Below are 18,812 nucleotides of genomic sequence, written 5' to 3'. Positions count from 1 at the left end.
ATCTTCCATCTGAACACCTCAGAGTAATTTAGAAATATTAATTGAAATTACTCCCCCAACATCCCAATGAGGTGTTATGTCCATTATACATATGGGTAAACTGAGGCACAGCTCGGTTAACTGATTTACTCAACAAGACCAAGGTCTCCAGAGTCCCATTTCTCCCCTTTAAACACAAGACCCATACTTTTCCCTTGTGTTCTGATGAGCAAAATAGAAACGTCTATATAGAAAGTGTCCTGTAAATCCCCATGCATACCAGCTGTGTAAAAGTTCACTAATTAAGAACCAGGAACCTCCCTGGGTTCCAATCCCAGTCTCCAACTTTGTGGCTTTAAGCATATTACTACTCCTTTCTGGGCCAAATTCATTCCTGATACAACTCCTTTGATGTTGATGGACATACACCAAGAGTGAATTTGTTCCTTTTTCTCTTTCCCTATCCATGAAATGGGGAGATTACTTTACTTTCCTGTGTGTTGGGGAATGCTGAGGATTAATATAGTTGATATCTAAGGCAGTTTTTAAAATTATTATAATTAATTGTTGATAAAACCATTAGGAAACTTAGGGTACGTCTATACTTACCTCCAGGTCCGGCGGTAAGCAATCGATCTTCTGGGATCGATTTATCGCGTCTTGTTTAGACGCGATAAATTGATCCCGGATCGATCCTGGAAGTGCTCGCCATCAACGCCGGTACTCCTGCTCCGTGAGAGGAGTATGCAGAGTCGACGGGGAAGCCTGCCTGCCACGTCTGGACCCGCGGTAAGTTCGAACTAAGATACTTCGAAGTTGTGTATCTTAGTTCGAAGTGGGGGGTTAGTGTGGACCAGCCCTTTAGTACATCACTCAAAAAAAGGGGCCATCATTTTCAAGTGACTACTGATTTTGGGTGCCCAACTTGAGGGGCACCTTAAAGAGGACTGATTGCCAGAAAGTGCTGCACATCCACCCTCTGAAAATCAAGCTCCTTTTAAAGGTGCCTCGCATTTGGCATCCAGAAGTTCAGGAATTCAGTCACTAGTCATTTCTGACCAAGATTTTCAAATGTTTTGTGAATGCCTAGTAACCTTTTCCCCTCCCACCTCAAAGATGATGACTGCTAACGCAGAGGAAATTTTAAATGGACATTTAGGTAATACTCCAATGCAACTATAAATAATGATAGTGTTCAAGTGATAACCTGCTGAGAATGAAGGTTGATGCCTGTAGTTATTAATACAATACTGAACTAAAGCCCAGATTTCAACAAACATTCTGGTGTATATTAAGGGCCCTTATTCTCCACTATATTACACCCAGTTTTATACAGGAGGAGAGAGTCGGGTGCTAAGTTTAAAACCAGTGTATATACTAGTATCATGAGGCTTGTGTCTGGTCTCACAGAATTGAAACTCTGACTTTAGTGGACAACCGAATTTGCTCCAACCCCTCAGACAGAGACAAACACCTACAAGATCTTTATCAAGCATTTGTAAAACTACATACCCACCTAGGGAAGTGAGGAAACAGATTGACAGAGCAAGACGGGTACCCAGAAATCACCTACTACAGGACAGGCCCAACAAGGACAATAACAGAACACCACTGGCCATCACATACAGCCCCCACATAAAACCTCTCTAGCGCATTATCCACGATCTACAACCTATCCTGGAAAATGATCCCTCACTCTCACAGACCTTGGGAGGCAGGCCAGTCCTCGCTTACAGACAACCCCCCAACCTGAAGCAAATACTCACCAGCAACTACACACCACACCACAGAAACACCAACCCAGGAACCAATCCCTGTAGCAAACCTCGTTGCCTACTCTTTCCCCATATCTACACTGGCGACACCATCAGAGGACCCAACCACATCAGCCACACCATCAAGGGCTCATTCACCTGCACATCCACTAATGTTATATATGCCATCATGTGCCAGCAATGCCCCTCTGCCATGTACATTGGCCAAACCGGACAGTCCCTCTGCAAAAGAATAAATGGACACAAATCGGACATCAGGAATGGTAACATACATAAGCCAGTAAGTGAACACTTCAATCTCCCTGGTCATTCTATTACAGTTTTAAAAGTCACTATCATTGAACAAAAAAACTTCAGAAACAGACTTCAAAGAGAAACAGCAGAACTAAAATTCATTTGCAAATTTAACACCATTAATCTGGGCTTGAATAGGGACTGGGAGTGGCTGGCTCATTACAGAAGCAGCTTTTCCTCTCCTGGAATTGACACCTCCTCATCTATTATTAGGAGTGGACTACATCCAACCTGATTGAATTGGCCCTGTCAACACTGGTTCTCCACTTGCGAAGTAACTCCCTGCTCTCCATGTGTCAGTATATAATGCCTGCATCTGTAACTTTCACTCTATGCATCTGAAGAAGTGAGGTTTTTACCCACGAAAGCTTATGCCCAAATAAATCTGTTAGTCTTTAAGGTGCCACCAGACTCCTTGTTGACTTTAGTGGAGTTATTCCTGATCTATTCCTGGGTAAGTGAGAGCAGAATCAAGCACTTGATTTGGTTTACTGTTTGTTACTTTCTCTGGCAAAAATCAGAACATGCTGATTTCCCTCAAAGACACTGTGAGCTAGAAACAACCTCAAGAATAAACTATGTAAAAACAAATATAGTATTCTGTTTTCCTAATTTCTCCAGTTATAATTTATCCACCTATGCATCACAGGAATGTGACAAGGAAGTCTGACAAATAGACAGTATGTACCACTTCAAAAATATTAATGTGAAAAATATATAAAACTTATAGGAGCTTTGAGTGCAAATATCATCTATTTCTGCGATACCATTGAGGTGGCCCAAGAGGTGAACACCATTCCTGCTTTTCTTAGAAAACATCTGCTTGAAACACAAATTGTATTTCTTTGTTTAATTTGAGTTTGTTTTAGCAAGCCTCTGAGCTCTGAGGAAGATTTTTGATGGTTGGGGCATCCTTGAGATTTTGTAGCCTGAAGACTCCAAATCAATAATTTGCAGCATATTAATTATAAACAAACAATGCTACTTTCTACCTAATTTTGGGGGTGGAGTGGGTAGGGGGAGAGAATAAAAGTATTTGTAAGCTTCAGGTTGTTACATACAGTCTCTTGTTTCATATTAATCATTAATAATTAATGTGATTAGATTTACTATTTTGGACAGTTTCATTCACAAGTTTTTTTTTTAAAGCATCTAATCAATTTGAAAATTCCCAAGCCACCAAACATTCTTTAAAAGGTAATCTGTTATTAGCATCTGTATTGTATGAAATAGCAGCTGGATAGCATAGTTACAAAACATTGTTATGCTGAACACAGTAATTTCATTTAGGTCCAAATCTTTCCACCATCAGTGTCTGAGCTAGGCACTAGCAGAGGTATGGGGGAGGAATCTTCTCCACCTTAGATGCAGAGCTGCTTCACTTACGCGAATACTGGCTGCTGGGTTGGCAGTGTGTCTGCAGACACTCTAGTCCACTCCTTCCAAAAATGGCAAAGGACCAGAAGCTCATACAGTGTAGATCCTCTGGCTTTCCGCCTCTCCCATCTGGTCCATGTGCCACCCTTAATCACTCAGTGTGCTGCCACATGGTGAGTACTCGCAGGAGTTGGGCTCCACACCATACAGGATTCATAATCTCTATCTCCTCCCTTATGCAATTGAATTGCACTGATTCTGCAGTGGGGAAGCCTTTCAGACATGCAAAGTGGGGGGCAAGATTCACCCCTTAGGAAGAACACATCAGGTACAAACAAATAGGATAAAAAGTGCATTTGTGGAAATACTTTAGTCTGCAACCCCTACAACATACACAGCACTTTTCAGAAACAACCCTATCAATAATAATGGCATTATATGGCCATGTTTCAGATTTTACATTAACCAATAAGGACTATGGAATCAAAGTCTAACAGAAAAACCAGGAAATTCAAGTTTCAACTCAGCATTTCCCTAGACATATTCCATTACTGGGATAGGGTTTGAGCCACAGAAACCATGCAGGGGAAAGATCCCTTTAAAACATTTAATAACCCAGAATTCACAGGGAAATATCTCAGATTTCAAGCCCTCCTTAGGGAAGCCTCATGCCTCTTTATAATCGTTAGTAGGTGCAGTGGTATAGTTCCCTCAGGAACTATGTTCCCATGGAGTGCCCGCTCATGGCATCCCCAAGAAATGTCAACATGCAGTCACATGGGTATATTGCCTTGGGATTAGAAAGGGATGATGCCATGGAGAGTGGCATTCCCAGCTATGAATGGGCTCAGAAACAGCCCACATACAGCACAGAAAGTCAAACTCAGATCATATGGAGTGGCTTCCAGTCTCCAGGAAGGGGATGATGATACTTAAGCTCAATTCCCTTTCCTCTCACAAAAATTAGACCATTTCTACACATTTTTCTCCTTTTTGCAGCACAAACTCGATGGATGACCTGACATTTACAGACACACACATGGAGTGGGTTTGCTGCAATGCTACATTCCCTAGCTAATCAGATGTTGTCTATTATAGGTTATGGACTGTGCAATGCCTTTGATTGGTGAACATCAGGTTGAAGACAGGCAATTTATAACTGATCTTGTTGTAAGCAAAATGAACCAAATGTTGTCCAAAACACCCATACCATCTCCTCAAAGACCAACTGCCACTCAACAGCCTCAGGTAAGAAACTTCTACTTTCTAAATACACAATAGGATAATATATATAATAGGGCTGTCAAGCAATTAAAAAAATTAATTGTGATTAATCGCGTGATTAAAAAAATTAATTGCGATTAATGGCGCCGTTAAACAATAGAATACCATTTATTTAAATTTATTTGGATGTTTTCTACATTTTCAAATATATTGATTTCAATTACAACACAGAATACAAAGTGTACAGTGCTCACTTTATATTTATTTTTATTACAAATATTTGCGCTGTAAAAAACAAAAGAAACAGTATTTTTCAATTCCCCAATTACAACTATTGTAGTGCAATCTCTTTATCATGAAAGTTGAACTTATGGGAGATAATGCTGCCTGCTTCTTGTTTACGATGTCACCTGAAAGTCAGAAAAGGCATTCACATGGCATTGTTGTAGCCGGCATCACAAGATATTTACTTGCCAGATGTGCTAAAGATTCATATGTCCCTTCATGCTTCAACCACCATTCCAGAGGACGTGTCCATGCTATGATGTGTTCTGCTTGATAATGATCCAAGACAGAACAGACTGATACATGTTCATTTTCATCATCTGAGTCAGATGCCACCAGCATACGGTTGATTTTCTTTTTTGGTGATTCGAGTTCTGTAGTTTCCGCATCAGAGTTTTGCTCTTTTAAGACTTCTGAAAGCATGCTCGACACCTCATCCCTCTCAGATTTTGGAAGGCACTTCAGATTCTTAAACCTTGGGTTGAGTGCTGTTTCTATCTTTAGAAATTTTACATTGGTAACTTCTTTGCGTTTTGTCAAATCTGCATTGAAAGTGTTCTTAAAACAAACAACATGTGCTGGGTCATCATCCGAGACTGCTATAACATGCAATATATGGCAGTATGCAGGTAAACCTGAGAAAGAGACATACAATTTTCCCCCAAGGAGTTAGTCACAAATTTAATTAATGCATTATTTTTTTTAACAAGTGTCATCAGCATGGAAGTATGTCCTCTGGAATAGTGGCCAAAGCATGAAGGGGCATACAAATGTTTAGCATATCTGGCATGTAAATACCTTGCAATGCCAGCTACAAAAGTGCCATGCGAACGCCTGTTCTCACTTTTAAGTGACATTGTAAATAAGAAGAGAGCAGCATTATCTCCCATAAATGTAAACAAACTTGTTTGTCTTAGGGCTGGTCCACACTAACCCCCCAGTTCGAACTAAGATACGCAACTTCAGCTACGTGAATAATGTAGCTGAAGTTGAAGTATCTTAGTTTGAACTACAAGGTACTTACCGTGGGTCCACACGCGGCAGGCAGGCTCCCCCGTCGACTCCACGTACTCCTCTCGTGGAGCAGGAGTACCGGTGTCGACGGCGAGCACTTCCGGGATCGATTTATCGCGTCTAGACAAGACGTGATAAATCGATCCCAGAAGATCGATTGCTTACCGCTGAACCCGGAGGTAAGTATAGACGTACCCTTAGTGATTGGCTGAACAAGAACTAGGACTGAGTGGACTTGTAGGCTCTAAAGTTTTACATTGTTTTGTTTTTGAGTACAGTTATGTAAAAAAAAATTTACATTTGTAAGTTGCGCTTTCACGATAACAAGAATGCACTACAGTACTTTGAAAATAAATTTATCATTTTTACAGTGAAAACATTTGTAATGAAAAATAATAAGATAAAGTGAGCACTGTACATTTTGTATTCTATGTTGTAACTGAAATAAATATATTGAAAATGTAGAAAAACATCAAAAAATATTTAATATGTTTAAATTGGTATTCTATTAACAGTGCAAATAAAGCTGCGATTAATCGTGATTAATTTTTTAATCGTGTGAGTTAACTGCGATTAATCAACAGCCCTAATATGTAAGTTTAAGTCAAGATTTCACTTGCAGTAAAGGATTTGGCTAGAGAAGTTACATACAGATACAGCCACAAGGATTCAAAAACGTCTCATCGAAGGCATCCAGCAAGAAATTCTGTAAGGTGTTCTGGAAACAACAATTAACCAGTGTGGATCAAAAGTTATTCTTGTGATGTAGTTCTATGTGCAGGGTGCAGGGTTGTAGCTATTTAAGTATCTTGATAGCTCTGGATTTGGTATTATTCAGCTGAGTTGTCATTAGAGAAAATGGGATCCTTATTATGTGGTTATAGGTCACATTCATGTAAAAATATAATGGAGATAATAAACCTATGAGGCACTGCCCTTAGACAGCATTTGACTTTATTTGAAGATGGAAGCAAGAGTGCTTGATAAAAACGTGTGTTATTGCAGAAGATTTTACTGAGATCTATTGACTACAGTGTGTGCAAAGTAAATGACATGATCATGTGATCAATGTAATATGATGCAAACCAGGAGAATAACCAGTGATTTCAAAACTGGAATGCACCTGAAGTGTATTTACTGTTTCAGTGAGCAGTTGTCTGGACTGAATTGTTAATTTACAGTATTATAAGAAGAATGGAAATGCATTCAATTTGTCATACATTGTCTAATGCTTTGAGGACAGGAGTTTCCGAGTTCTGATCCTGGCTCTGCTACAGATCTGTTTTGTGACCTTGGTTAAGTCTCCTATCTTCTGTGGGCTAGATCCACAAAAGGGACTTAGACTCAGCATCACATCACCTCACTTTAGGCATCCAGCCACCTAATGGAATCCACAGCCCTGAGTCAGGTGCCTAGGTTCCCCATACAATGAATGCATGGAGAGAGTTAGGTGCCTAAAAATAGGATTCACAAAAGCCAGCACACTGAGCAGGGAGCTGTGTAAACTAGCCAATACCAAGGAGAGGAGTGTAGCCTAAGACCCACCCCACAGAAGAAATTAGGCACCTCACGGAAGGTGCCTCCTTCTACCACATCCTGGGTCAGTGCTTTAACCACTGGGCTAAAGATTTTAAGGAGGAACCAGCATTTTGTGTGAGGCCCAAGCCAGGTGTATACCGAGCATGCCTACTGGATTGGACCCTGCAGGCAAGAAAGGCAGCCAGGACAATTCTCAGTTTGACTGGGGGTTTAGTGTGAGCTTGGTGCTCAGGTGTCAGAACTTAGGCAGCTGTGCACATGCCCAGAAACAGAAATTTAGGCACCTGCAGGATTAGGTGGCAGTTGAGCAGGGGATTTAAGAATCCAAATTTTGGACTTAGGCACCTGAAGTAGCAGGTAGGCACCTAAATCCCTTTGTTGATCTAGTCCTCTGCATCCCCATGTCACTGTCTATTAAAAGGAGGATGTTACTTCTTAAATCTTGGAAGTGTGGCGAGGATTAATTCATTTTTATGCTATGCTTTGAAGATGCAAAGTGCTACGTAAATGCCAAATATTATTCCTTATGAGCTCATAGCTGATAGTCAAAGGGATTGATCCTGGCAGGGGTTAAGCAGCCGCAAATTCTGTTGACATCTGTGTGTGGTTTAGGTACTCAGCACTTCTCAGTATCAGGCCTAAGTGAATAGTTGAGAACAAGATTGTCTAACTATACTGATAGGACCAATGGTGATTAAGCAATAAAATGGACCCAAACTGTAGGTTGGGAGTTACCAACCCTAACTGAAAAGTCTATTTTTAATTCTGAATAGGCTCCCCATCAGGTAAACAGCTTTGTGGTACATCTCAAGTAGACCAATTCTTGAGGGAGAGTGACTAATTTGCTCTTCAAATATATCATCATATTTTGTTTAAAAAAAAAAAACACCCCACCACCATCCCACATAAAAAAGTGGTGTAGCATCTATTTATATTTAGCCACTAGAAACTGAGCACAAAATTGTTTCAACCACATACAATGAATGAATTTCCATCCACCATGACTCAAGCCCAGTTGTAAAGGGCACCTAAAAAAAAAGTCACAGAGGAAAAAAAATCACTTTAGTACCAAACATGGTTTCTTCCAGGACCAGCAAACTAACCATATATTAAAACACAACAGGCTAATTGAGAAGCATTGCCGAAAGCACCATAGAGAGATGTCAAATTGACAGAATAAATAAAAAAAGTGTTGTCAGATTAACAGATAGCTTTCCTCCCCTTCCTCCCCCCCTGTGAAAATGGAGCATTAAATGCTCTCACTGACTGACAATCTGGTACAGGTCTGTTGCATCTTACGCGCATTTAACATGCGCGATTTCAGCTTTATACGGTCAACAAAAACAAAAAAAAAGAGAAAAATAACAATTTTAATACTGTAGCTATAGTGCGGGCGATTCCGCCTGCCATTACACTCAATGTAATTTTGACTATATGCGATTTTCGCTTTATGCGCTGACAGCAGAACGTAACCCCAGCTTAAGATGCGACAGACCTGTATACCAGTTAGGCACTTGTGCCTAGATTTCAGAGAAACACAAGGTGTGGGAACGTTTGTGTAAGTGATTACTACTGCCATGTAAGCAAATTGGCTGCTTTTGTACTCAAATTGGGTCTGTTCCTGTATGTACACACAATTTCACACTCAAAAGTAGGTCCAAAATGAGCATACCCCACCGGCCTCCTTTTATAGAAATCTGGTTCTTAAAGCTCTTGCTACAATAATTAATGTAATTAATTAGATGCATACACTAGGATCTTTGTTGCAGGATGTAGAATTTGCCATTTTTATTCCTGTCAGCTATGTTGGTAACAACCCCTCTCCCCGCAGGAAAGCGAGATACCTAAGACTTATAAAAGGCCTCACTATAATAGTTTGTGCTCAGAATTATCCTGAAACCTATGGCTGGTGCAAAAGTTTCTATCCAGACTTTCTTCCAACAGAACGTTGTCAACTAACAATTTTTTATTTTATTTTATTTTATTTTATTTTATTTTATTTTGAAAGGGACTGTTTTCCTTGAAATTTTCAAAAAAAAAAAAATTGGGGGAGGCGGCCCAAACACTTTTTAAAAAAAATCTGTTTATGGTTTTTTTAATGAAAAATCAAATTTTCCACTGCAAACTTCAATGAAGACAAAGAAAAATTTCATTTTCACTTAAAGTTTCTGGAAGAAAAAAAATTCTGACCCACTCTACTGATAATAGCGGTCTTCTGATTTCCTCCTGCTCTTTGAATAGTCTCAGCTGAACACTTGAGAAATCTTAGGGGTTTTCTAGAATTGTACGAGCTAGCCAGCCAGGAAATTGTTCCATCTGCTGGAGACAGCAGCAGCTAAGAATTTTGAGTCAGCAGATGAATAGAGATGTCATGATTTAAAAGTTCATTCTTGTCTGTCCCCATCTGCTGGCAGAAAGGATCTGTACTCAAACACCTGGACTGGCAGAACTAGGTTTTGCACATGATTATTTGAACAGTTCTCCAAGATAACTGCTAATGGTTCTGAGATTGCTTCAGCTAGTTCCTTAAGTACCCTAGGATGAATTTCATCAGACTCTGACAAATTGACTATATCTGAGTTATCTAAATATTCTTTAACCTGTTCTTACCCTATTTTGGTGTGCATTTGTTCCCTCTTGTTAATATTAATTGTCTTGCATATGTGGTCACAATTTACCTTTTTAGTGAAGACTGAAGCAAAACGTTAATAAAAGCATTAAATCACCTCAGTTTTCTTGATGTCACCAGTTACTAACTCTTCTTCCCCGCTAAAAGAGGGCCTACACTTTCTTTCCTCTTTCTCTTACTCCTAATGTGAACCTCTTCTTATTGCCTTTTATGTCCCTTGCTAGGTGTAACTCATTCTGTGCCTTAGCCTTTCTGATTTTGTACCTACATGCTTGTGATATTCTTTTGTATTCATCCTTAGCAATTTGCCCATGTTTCCACTTTTTTAGGATTCCTTTTTTATGACAATTTATCAGTTTAAATCTGTGTAGATCAGGTTCTGAATCCAAGATAAATGGTACAAAAAGTAGTGTTAATGCAAACCCTCTAACTATTGTATGATAATGAGTTATGATAAAATTATTTCAGTGCAGATGCACAAATGCCACATTACAATGGCAAATTCTGAGAGTACATTTCTGGGAGGTCAAGTCTATGAAGATTCTATTAGGAAAAAGTCAAGACAATCTCAATACAACTCTATTGAGGCCATGTTGCAATATCAACAAAAGGGCAAAACTGTTGATGTAAGATACGCAGCCATTAAAGAAATGGGAAAAAAGCATACACACTATGTTAAACTGGTTCAGAACATAATATTTTAGACAAGCTGACAAAGTCCAACACACTATAAGTGAAGCTGGCCACAGCATCTTTAATACTGACCTGACTGGGCCTTCTTTAAAAGTAAGGGTCATGAAACAACAGTAATTAAGTGTATGATCAACAGCCCACTAATGAAACAGCCATTTATCTACCGTATTTTCCGGCGTATAAGACGACTGGGCGTATAAGATGACCCCCAACTTTTCCAGTTAAAATATAGAGTTTGGGATATACTCGCCGTATAAGACTACCCCTCTTCCAACGCACACCAAAAAAAAATTAAAAAAACATCAGATTTGATTTCAATATGGTAATTTTAATTCAAATGCTTATGACATGCAGGTACTTAGCAGGAAAACTGTCACTTATAAACATAAGGCTGTTTGTCATCAAACATGTAAACATAAAACAGTGCAAGTGGATTAAACTTTTCCTAATTCACTCTAAAGCTGAAAGGAAGGATAAGACAATAAACCCATGGGAGCTGCCATGCTGTTTGTTTTCTAAGCTGTCAACCGAACTGGAACGGATGATGATAGGAGGAAGATAACAAACAAGAGAGAGAGAGCAAGTGCCGGGCAAGTCCCTGGCGAGTTAGCAACGCCCATCATAACTGCAAGCTACGGTATTTTTACAGGTTTTGCTGGCGTGACAGTTTCCCTTTAAAAGCCTTCAAAATCCTCCTGTTCGTCATCTGATATCATAAGTACATCAATGACATCTTGTGATACATTTGTAAGGCAGTCATCGTATGGATCGAATTCCGTATCAGATGGTGTGGTCTCAGCTTCGGCTTCCTCTTCATCTTGCCACAAGTAGTCGTCCTCCATACCATCTAATGAATTTGATATGCCACACTTCTTGAAAGACTTGATTACTGTTTCTGCATCAATATCATTCCAGGCTTTTATGACAAACTTGCACAAAACATCCAACTGTGGAGCACGCATGTTTCCTCCTTTTGTGAATGACTTTTCGCCGCTAACCATCCATTCATTCCACTGTTCTTGAATGCGATCTTTAAATGGCTTGTTTAGGCACACATCCAGTGGCTGTACCAACGATGTCAATCCTGCAGGAATAACTGCCGCATCTGTGTTTAGTCTTGCAAGCATTTGCTTGGTGCTGGGAGTTAAATGAGCCCTGAACATATCCCACACCAGTAGACTACATTTTTGAATAAGTCCACCTGGTCGCCTGCTCCATACATTATCAAGCCATAGCTTTACCCCTTCTTCATCCATCCAGCCTTTTTCATTCACATGTACAAAACAACCAACAGGGAACTTGAATTTCGGCATTGTTTTTCTTTTAAAAATAATCATTGGTCTCAGTTTGGCGCCATCAGCTGTGCATCCTAGTACCCCTGTAAAACTGGACTTCTCATGTCCTGTTTTAATTAAAATTGTTTTTTCACCTTTTTGATGGACAGTTTTATTTCCAACCATATCAAAATTCATTGGAGTTTCATCCATATTTCCAATACTACTTAACGCATAGCCATGTTTAGTGTGCTGTTGTATTACGTATCGATGGAAACTATTTACTTTGCTATCAAGATCTGCAGGTAATTTTGGGGCAATTTTCATCTTTTGCCTCAGTACCATATTATGCCTTCCCATGAATCTAGTACACCAGGATACAGTGGCCTTAAATCTGTTGCTGTGATCTGGGTTAGATTTGGCCCACTGAAGTGCAAACAAATGTATTTTATTTCGTGTCACTACATAACCGTTTTGGCGATGCTCATTCACCATGTCTGCTACATGTTTTTCGAGTTCTGGCCAATGTGGAGTGCCTCTTCTTAATGCACACTTACCCCTTGGCATACTCTTTAATGCTTTTTCATTTGCTTTCCAGTCCCGAACCATCTTTTCTGTTACTCCATATTGTCTTGCAGCAGCGCAGTTATTATGTTCCATGGCAAAGTTTACAACTTTAAGTTTGAAACTGGCTTCATATTTCTTTCTTCTTGCTGGTGGAGCCATGATGGGGTTTTGACTGTTGGACATTTGTATACTGTACTGTATGTACTGGTGCTATACTGTATGAACAGGTACAGATACTGGTGCTGTACTGTATGTGATACCCAGTATACAACAACCAGCCAATCACGGCAAGCGATGTACCTTACCGGCGATTGGCTGGTTGTTGTATACAAAGCCTGCTTGGATTGGTCAGCTCTCCCTGCCTGCCCAGCCCTCCCTGTCTCCAAGACTATCAGAGCGGTAGCGCAAACACGCCTCTTTCACCCGTCTGGCCCGCCCTTGTATCCTATTACCTCCTTCTCTGCCTCTCAGATCTCGCACATGCGCGCCTGCGCCGCTTCACTGCAGTCCTCAGGAGCGAGATCTGAGAGGCAGAGAAGGAGGTACGGTAATAGGATACAAGGGCGGGCCAGACAGGTGAAAGAGGCGTGTTTTTCTGGGCACAGCGCCGCTCTCTCTCTTTTTTCCATACCCCGGGCGTCCCGGACGCCTGCAGCTTGCTCCGCCCTTCACTTACACCTTCCCGGTGAGGCGCCCCCTCACCTCGTCATCGGGCGGGGATGCGGCCGCGGCCGTTTTTGAGCTCCCCCCACCATATGCGGCGACCGCAGATTCTCCAGTCCGGCTTGGAAGTTTCAGCACCCGCCCTATAAGATGACACCCGGCGTATAAGACGACCCCCGACTTTTGAGAAGATTTTCCTGGGTTAAAAAGTAGTCTTATACGCCAGAAAATACAGTAACTGCTTTGAAATAGGGATAGTAGGACCCAGAAAAGTTTTAATCTTTAACAAACCATTCAGACTTCTTTTAAAAATATTTTCCCCAAAATAAGCCCTTCTGTATTGAAACCAAGTACAGCACATTGATATAGAAATTGGATCAAGACCTCCCCCTCAGATTTACGGAACTCCTGCCTGTTTTAATTTCTTTTCATTTTCACTATCACTCTCATGACCTCCTCACTATCCATCCCTCATTCTTCACATGACATACAACTGGCTCAAGAGTACCAGGGAGCTGGGCTCTGTATTTCCTCTAGCTTCTTCATTCCAGTAACTATTAGAGAGAGATAAATGAACTGAACTTGACCACCCCTAGTGGGACAAGTTTGGGAAAAGGCAATGCTCAAAGCAGTTAGCATTTGGCTCTATGAAGAAATGACAAAAGTACATTAGTCAAGTCCACACAATTATCTCCTCTACTGTTCTGTTTCCAGTAGAAACACAGAACCATGATTTCCTCTATCAGTCATGATTTTTTTTTAATTGTAATTCGCTTATGTTTAGTAGGTTGGTGGTAATTTGCTTTAATCTATTTGAGTGTGAATGTCAGCCTGACACTACAGAGTTTGATTTGGCTTTATAAAGAATATCTCATTTTATAGGGGGGAAATCCTGCACCCATCTGTGGAGGCACAAGGAAACTTAGAATTAAATACAATTGTGCTGAACAGGGGAGACAAGATATGGGGAGCCCACACAAAGGTCCGTGCCAGATGGACCCCACCTCCACACCATTTTCCGCTTAGTCCATCTCCACACACAGTTTGAGTAATGGCATTGGCTGCCTGGGGGAGGAACAAGGCCAATGTTGGCAGATCATCTTCTACACAAAACCTTCAACCCTTAGACCTACTGCAGCATCCAGACTGTAGTCACAACTACTGAGTATCTCCACAGCCAAGGGAGACCATTCTGTTTTTCTCCACCCTCTGGTACCTAAGTTTAGCCTTTAGGCATTAAGAACTTATATTTCTGCCTCTTCTGCCTCTGGGAAGGAAACCCACCAAATAAGTATACAAACTAAAGATAGGTTAAATTGTTCTACAGGAGTAACAGATGATACTGATACTGGTACTCAAACTGTAGAAGTCTTCCTAAACTGGAGCAAAACTGTCTAGGGTAATTATATCCATAGTAGTAAACAGCAATAACAATAATCATAGAAATGTAGAGCTGGAAGAGACCTCAAGAGGTCATCAAGTCCAGCCCCCTATGCTGAGGCAGGACAAAAGAAACCTAGATCATCCCTGGCAGGTGTTTGTCCAACCTGTTTTTAACAACCTACTGTGATGGGGAGTCTAGCATTAAGAAGTTTGATTAAAATCATTGTTTACTTCTCTAAAATAATTATGTACCATCTATAAAGAAACCCTGTGCTGTATTTCTGTCTCTCAATATAAATATAACATTTAAAATTATGGGCAGAATTCTGGGGTATAGTGCAGCTGTTTTGCATTGAACAGCTGGCAGCCTAAAGCTGGTGCAAGCAGAAGTGGGAAGATCACTCTAGATTTAGGTACATCTTCTGGTGAGACAGAGCCACCATAACAAGGCTTCTCAATATCCCTCTGATCCCTAGCTGATGGGTTGTTGGCCACTACCACAACTCAGTTCAGCCTTCACCTGTTCTAAATTATGCCAGAGTACTAGCCTGGCATAGTTCGCCCATGATCAAGGGAGCAAAGGCCACCTTAGCTGCATTATGGGCTCCTCAGGTATAGCTCAGGATTTGGTCCATGCTTTTGCAGTGTACTTCAGTGGAAAGAATTTGCTGGTTCTTGGTTCTACTGTTTGCCTCTTTAACTGAGTATTTACATTTTTGAAGTCTTTCATCAGGTTACATCATAATATAACTCAATGGAACTTATCAAAAAAACTTAGGTTGTAGTTTTGATATGCTCAATATATTTTCTGTGGGCTACATTAGTAAACGTTATAGGTCTCTTTTCTGTTGAATTCCTTAAACATGAAAGTTTGTGTGCACTTTGTGAGCTATCACTCAGTATATACAAGTGGGAGTATACCTACACAAAGTGCATGTCGGTGGACAATTAGTATCCGGGCCTGCGTTCTTTTGAAGATGTAGCCTACAATGAGTAAAGTTCTCTTTCCATTAAAATTTGCTTGACGTACTCCTGCCCGAAAAGCAAGTTAGTTAGAAGCAGGGGGCATATGCTTTCCAGGTTTGTAGGTCAGCATACAATCTAGACTTTTTGCTAGAAGCTCAGTAAGAAACATGGGGGGGGGGGAATGGATGTTGCACCAATCATTTAAAGCTATGCCCCCAAAAAACGTTTATAAATAATGGAAGCCTTTCTTTTAATTTTTAAAGACTAGAACTCTGCTACAGAGAAATAGTCACCCCTCTGCTGTACTACAGCACCTTTTAGTTATTTAAATTATAGTGACATCTTGTGGTAGTTTTTCGTTTTCATGATGGTCAGATGTTATTTACTGTTTAATGAAAAAGGGTAATGTGCAGGTACAAATTGGTAAATTACAAAAGTGATATTACAGTAAACATGAAATTGAGTGTCTGATATGCATACTCTATTACTAAATAACTAAAATGCTACTTATACAAAGGTTTCTAGACATACTCACTTTTCCAAAGTCTTTAATTTCCTTTTGATTTGAATATAGGCTAGTTATTCTACATGCACTCAGATGAACGGAGAAAACTTTATTTAAATCAGCCTTTCAGTAACACTATTTTAACTGTGTTCACTTTGTGGGACTACATGAAAAAAAGAAGCCTCCTTTCCAGATCCCAGGCCAAGTCTGCACTATTAAGGATGGCAACAACTTTGTGCTTGCCAACTAAGCAAACTTGATATGGAAAAAAACACATTTTGCTCTGCCTGGGTGGACTCACTACACCTGCACAGAGCTGCAGTGAAGTCAAGTCTCTCTCTACATGAAGCTCAGTGTAGGATCAGGGCCTAAATGCGAAACCCCAGACTGTACTTTTTTACTGTCATTGGTCAGTAGAACTACACATTAATATAAAATATATTTAGCTAGTGGCAGCCTGTTATTTTCAGTTTTACACTTCAGAATACCTATTTGGCTGTGATTGCAGAGATCCGTCCACTTCTACAAGAGGAGGGCAATAAAGCTTAATAGCATTCTTAAGTTCTTTACTGGATCAAGACCTTATGAAAAAAAGTTTCCACGTGTTTTTGCTGTGAGGGCCACCTTCTTCACTAGGAAATGGCCATTTTTCCTAAATTGAAAAAATTGCCTACCTTCAGGAAAAAGAGTCAAAGAAATTGTCCCATTTTAAGTTCAGAGAAAAATGTGATAACCATTCAGATAAGAGTAGTTTTGCACTTCATTGCAAATATTTCACATCCCTCTGTTCTGAACTATAGGCTAAGAAACAGTACTGATTTTGTAGCTGCATATCTGAGACATTGAGGCTGCTGGACATTAAACATAGAAGTCCGACAGATGCGCTACCTCTGGCAAGGCACTTATGACAAAAAGCCAATCAGTCCCACTTGATAATCAACCATTCTTCATCTTTTTTGTTTGTTTGTTTTTTGGGAGGGATAAAGAGGTGTTTAGACCTCTGAACAGTATAATAATTCATAATCTTTTCTAACAGGAAATATATTGAAGTCACATCCTAGATAAGTCTGAACATTTCTGGACACAAAGCTACTGTGGGTATATTTTCAACTATGAAAGATTGCTTATTTTAGCTAGCTATTTCTTCCTCTGGCTAGACTCAAACGGGGGGAGTAGGAGCAGTCTACTTCCATTCACTGCTTAAATCTTTCCTTTGGCACTGCTGTAAGAAACAACAGTGGAATCACCAGCAGAATGGCTTCATTTTCTGATAGCAGAGGGTCTGTGTTTGTCTAACCCTTGCTGTGTAGGAATATGATTCTCAGTCAGGTCTATGAAATCAGTCTTCTGTATCCTCAGAAACACTTGAGGTGTTAATATTGCAAATTAAAACTAAGTTTTCCAGAACATTCAATCTGTTTCCTTCATCATTGCTGTCTGTGAGGCAACCTTGCACCTGAACTTTCACTTAGATCACCAAGGATGGCTACAGAATGACACACTATTTCCCCATGCTAATTTTTCCCCTACTTTTACTCACACCTTCTTGTCAACTGTTTGAAATGGGCCATCCTGATTATCACTACAAAAGCTTTTTTTCTCCTGCTGATAATTGCCCACCTTAATTGATTAGTCTTGTTAGAATTGGTATGGCAACACCCATTTTTTCATGTTCTCTGTGTATATATATATCTTCCTACTGTATTTTCCACTGCATGTATCCGATGAAGTGGGTTTTAGATCACGAAAGCTTATGCCCAAATAAATGTGTTAGTCTCTAAGGTGCCACAAGTACTCTTCGTTCTTTTTACAAATATCCCAGTGGAGCGTATTTTAAAAAAGAGAAAAAAAGGTACTTGATGTGGCTCAGTCCAAATGTTAAAAACTAGTCCATTGATAAAATGCAGTGTATGATTTATCCCAAGCATTTTAACTTGGCTTGACATTTAGCTACTCTATTTAAAATAATAAGTTTATATGCAAAAATAAAAATTCAATATCTTGGGCTTTGGCACCATTTAAAAACAGTGGATATGGTCATATAGAAGTGAGTTAGCATACAGGCATATTGATTGTAGTTCAAATATTACTCTATTTTTATGGATTCAATTTTGTCATGGTAAAATTATGCATAATTTATAGCACAGTCATGGTAAAAAATAGACAATTTCATGCTACAGTTACAGCAACTACATGGACCCTGCTGCTGTGCATTTACAGTTTGTTAGCTCACTTTGAACTAGACAGAAGTGAACTAACAAACTGCTAATCCGCAGCAACAAATCAAAACAAACTAATGAACTGGTAATGCACGGCCAAAGACTCCATATGGCAAACTCCACTGTTCTGAGACAGGGGTGATCTTTCACTATCTAATTTAAATAAACAGGTTCCGTGACAGCTGTGACCACCATGACAGAATTATATCATTATCTGTTTTGAAATGTCCATTGGGATGCTACACCAGCAGACAGAGTAATTGTTAAGGGACACAGTGGAAAGTATTGCCCAACTCTTCTGCTTATTTATTTATGGTCACTGATAAAAAGGACCTAATGAAGATGCAGCTTGCTGAATATTTATTAACAATGATATCTGGTCCTTGCCAGTATTTGGTCCTGCCATGAGGGCAGGGGACTGGACTC

The 18,812-nt window shown here is 39.9% G+C and overlaps 1 protein-coding gene across 1 annotated transcript in view; it reads left to right on the top strand.

The window, feature by feature from the left end:
- Nucleotides 1-18,812, top strand: part of SYN2 (synapsin II) — a 424,624-nt gene that overhangs the window by 389,264 nt on the left and 16,548 nt on the right. Inside the window, exon 10 of the mRNA XM_034775492.1 lies at nt 4,524-4,673. Within this exon, the coding sequence (XP_034631383.1) occupies nt 4,524-4,673 (150 nt within the window). The remainder of the gene's footprint in view (nt 1-4,523; nt 4,674-18,812) is intronic.

The sequence above is a fragment of the Trachemys scripta genome, chromosome 7 (genome assembly GCF_013100865.1).
Source record: "Trachemys scripta elegans isolate TJP31775 chromosome 7, CAS_Tse_1.0, whole genome shotgun sequence".
NCBI lineage: Eukaryota > Metazoa > Chordata > Testudines > Emydidae > Trachemys > Trachemys scripta.
The sequence above is the reverse complement of the archived record's forward strand: the minus strand, read 5'-3'. Positions and strand labels throughout refer to the sequence as shown.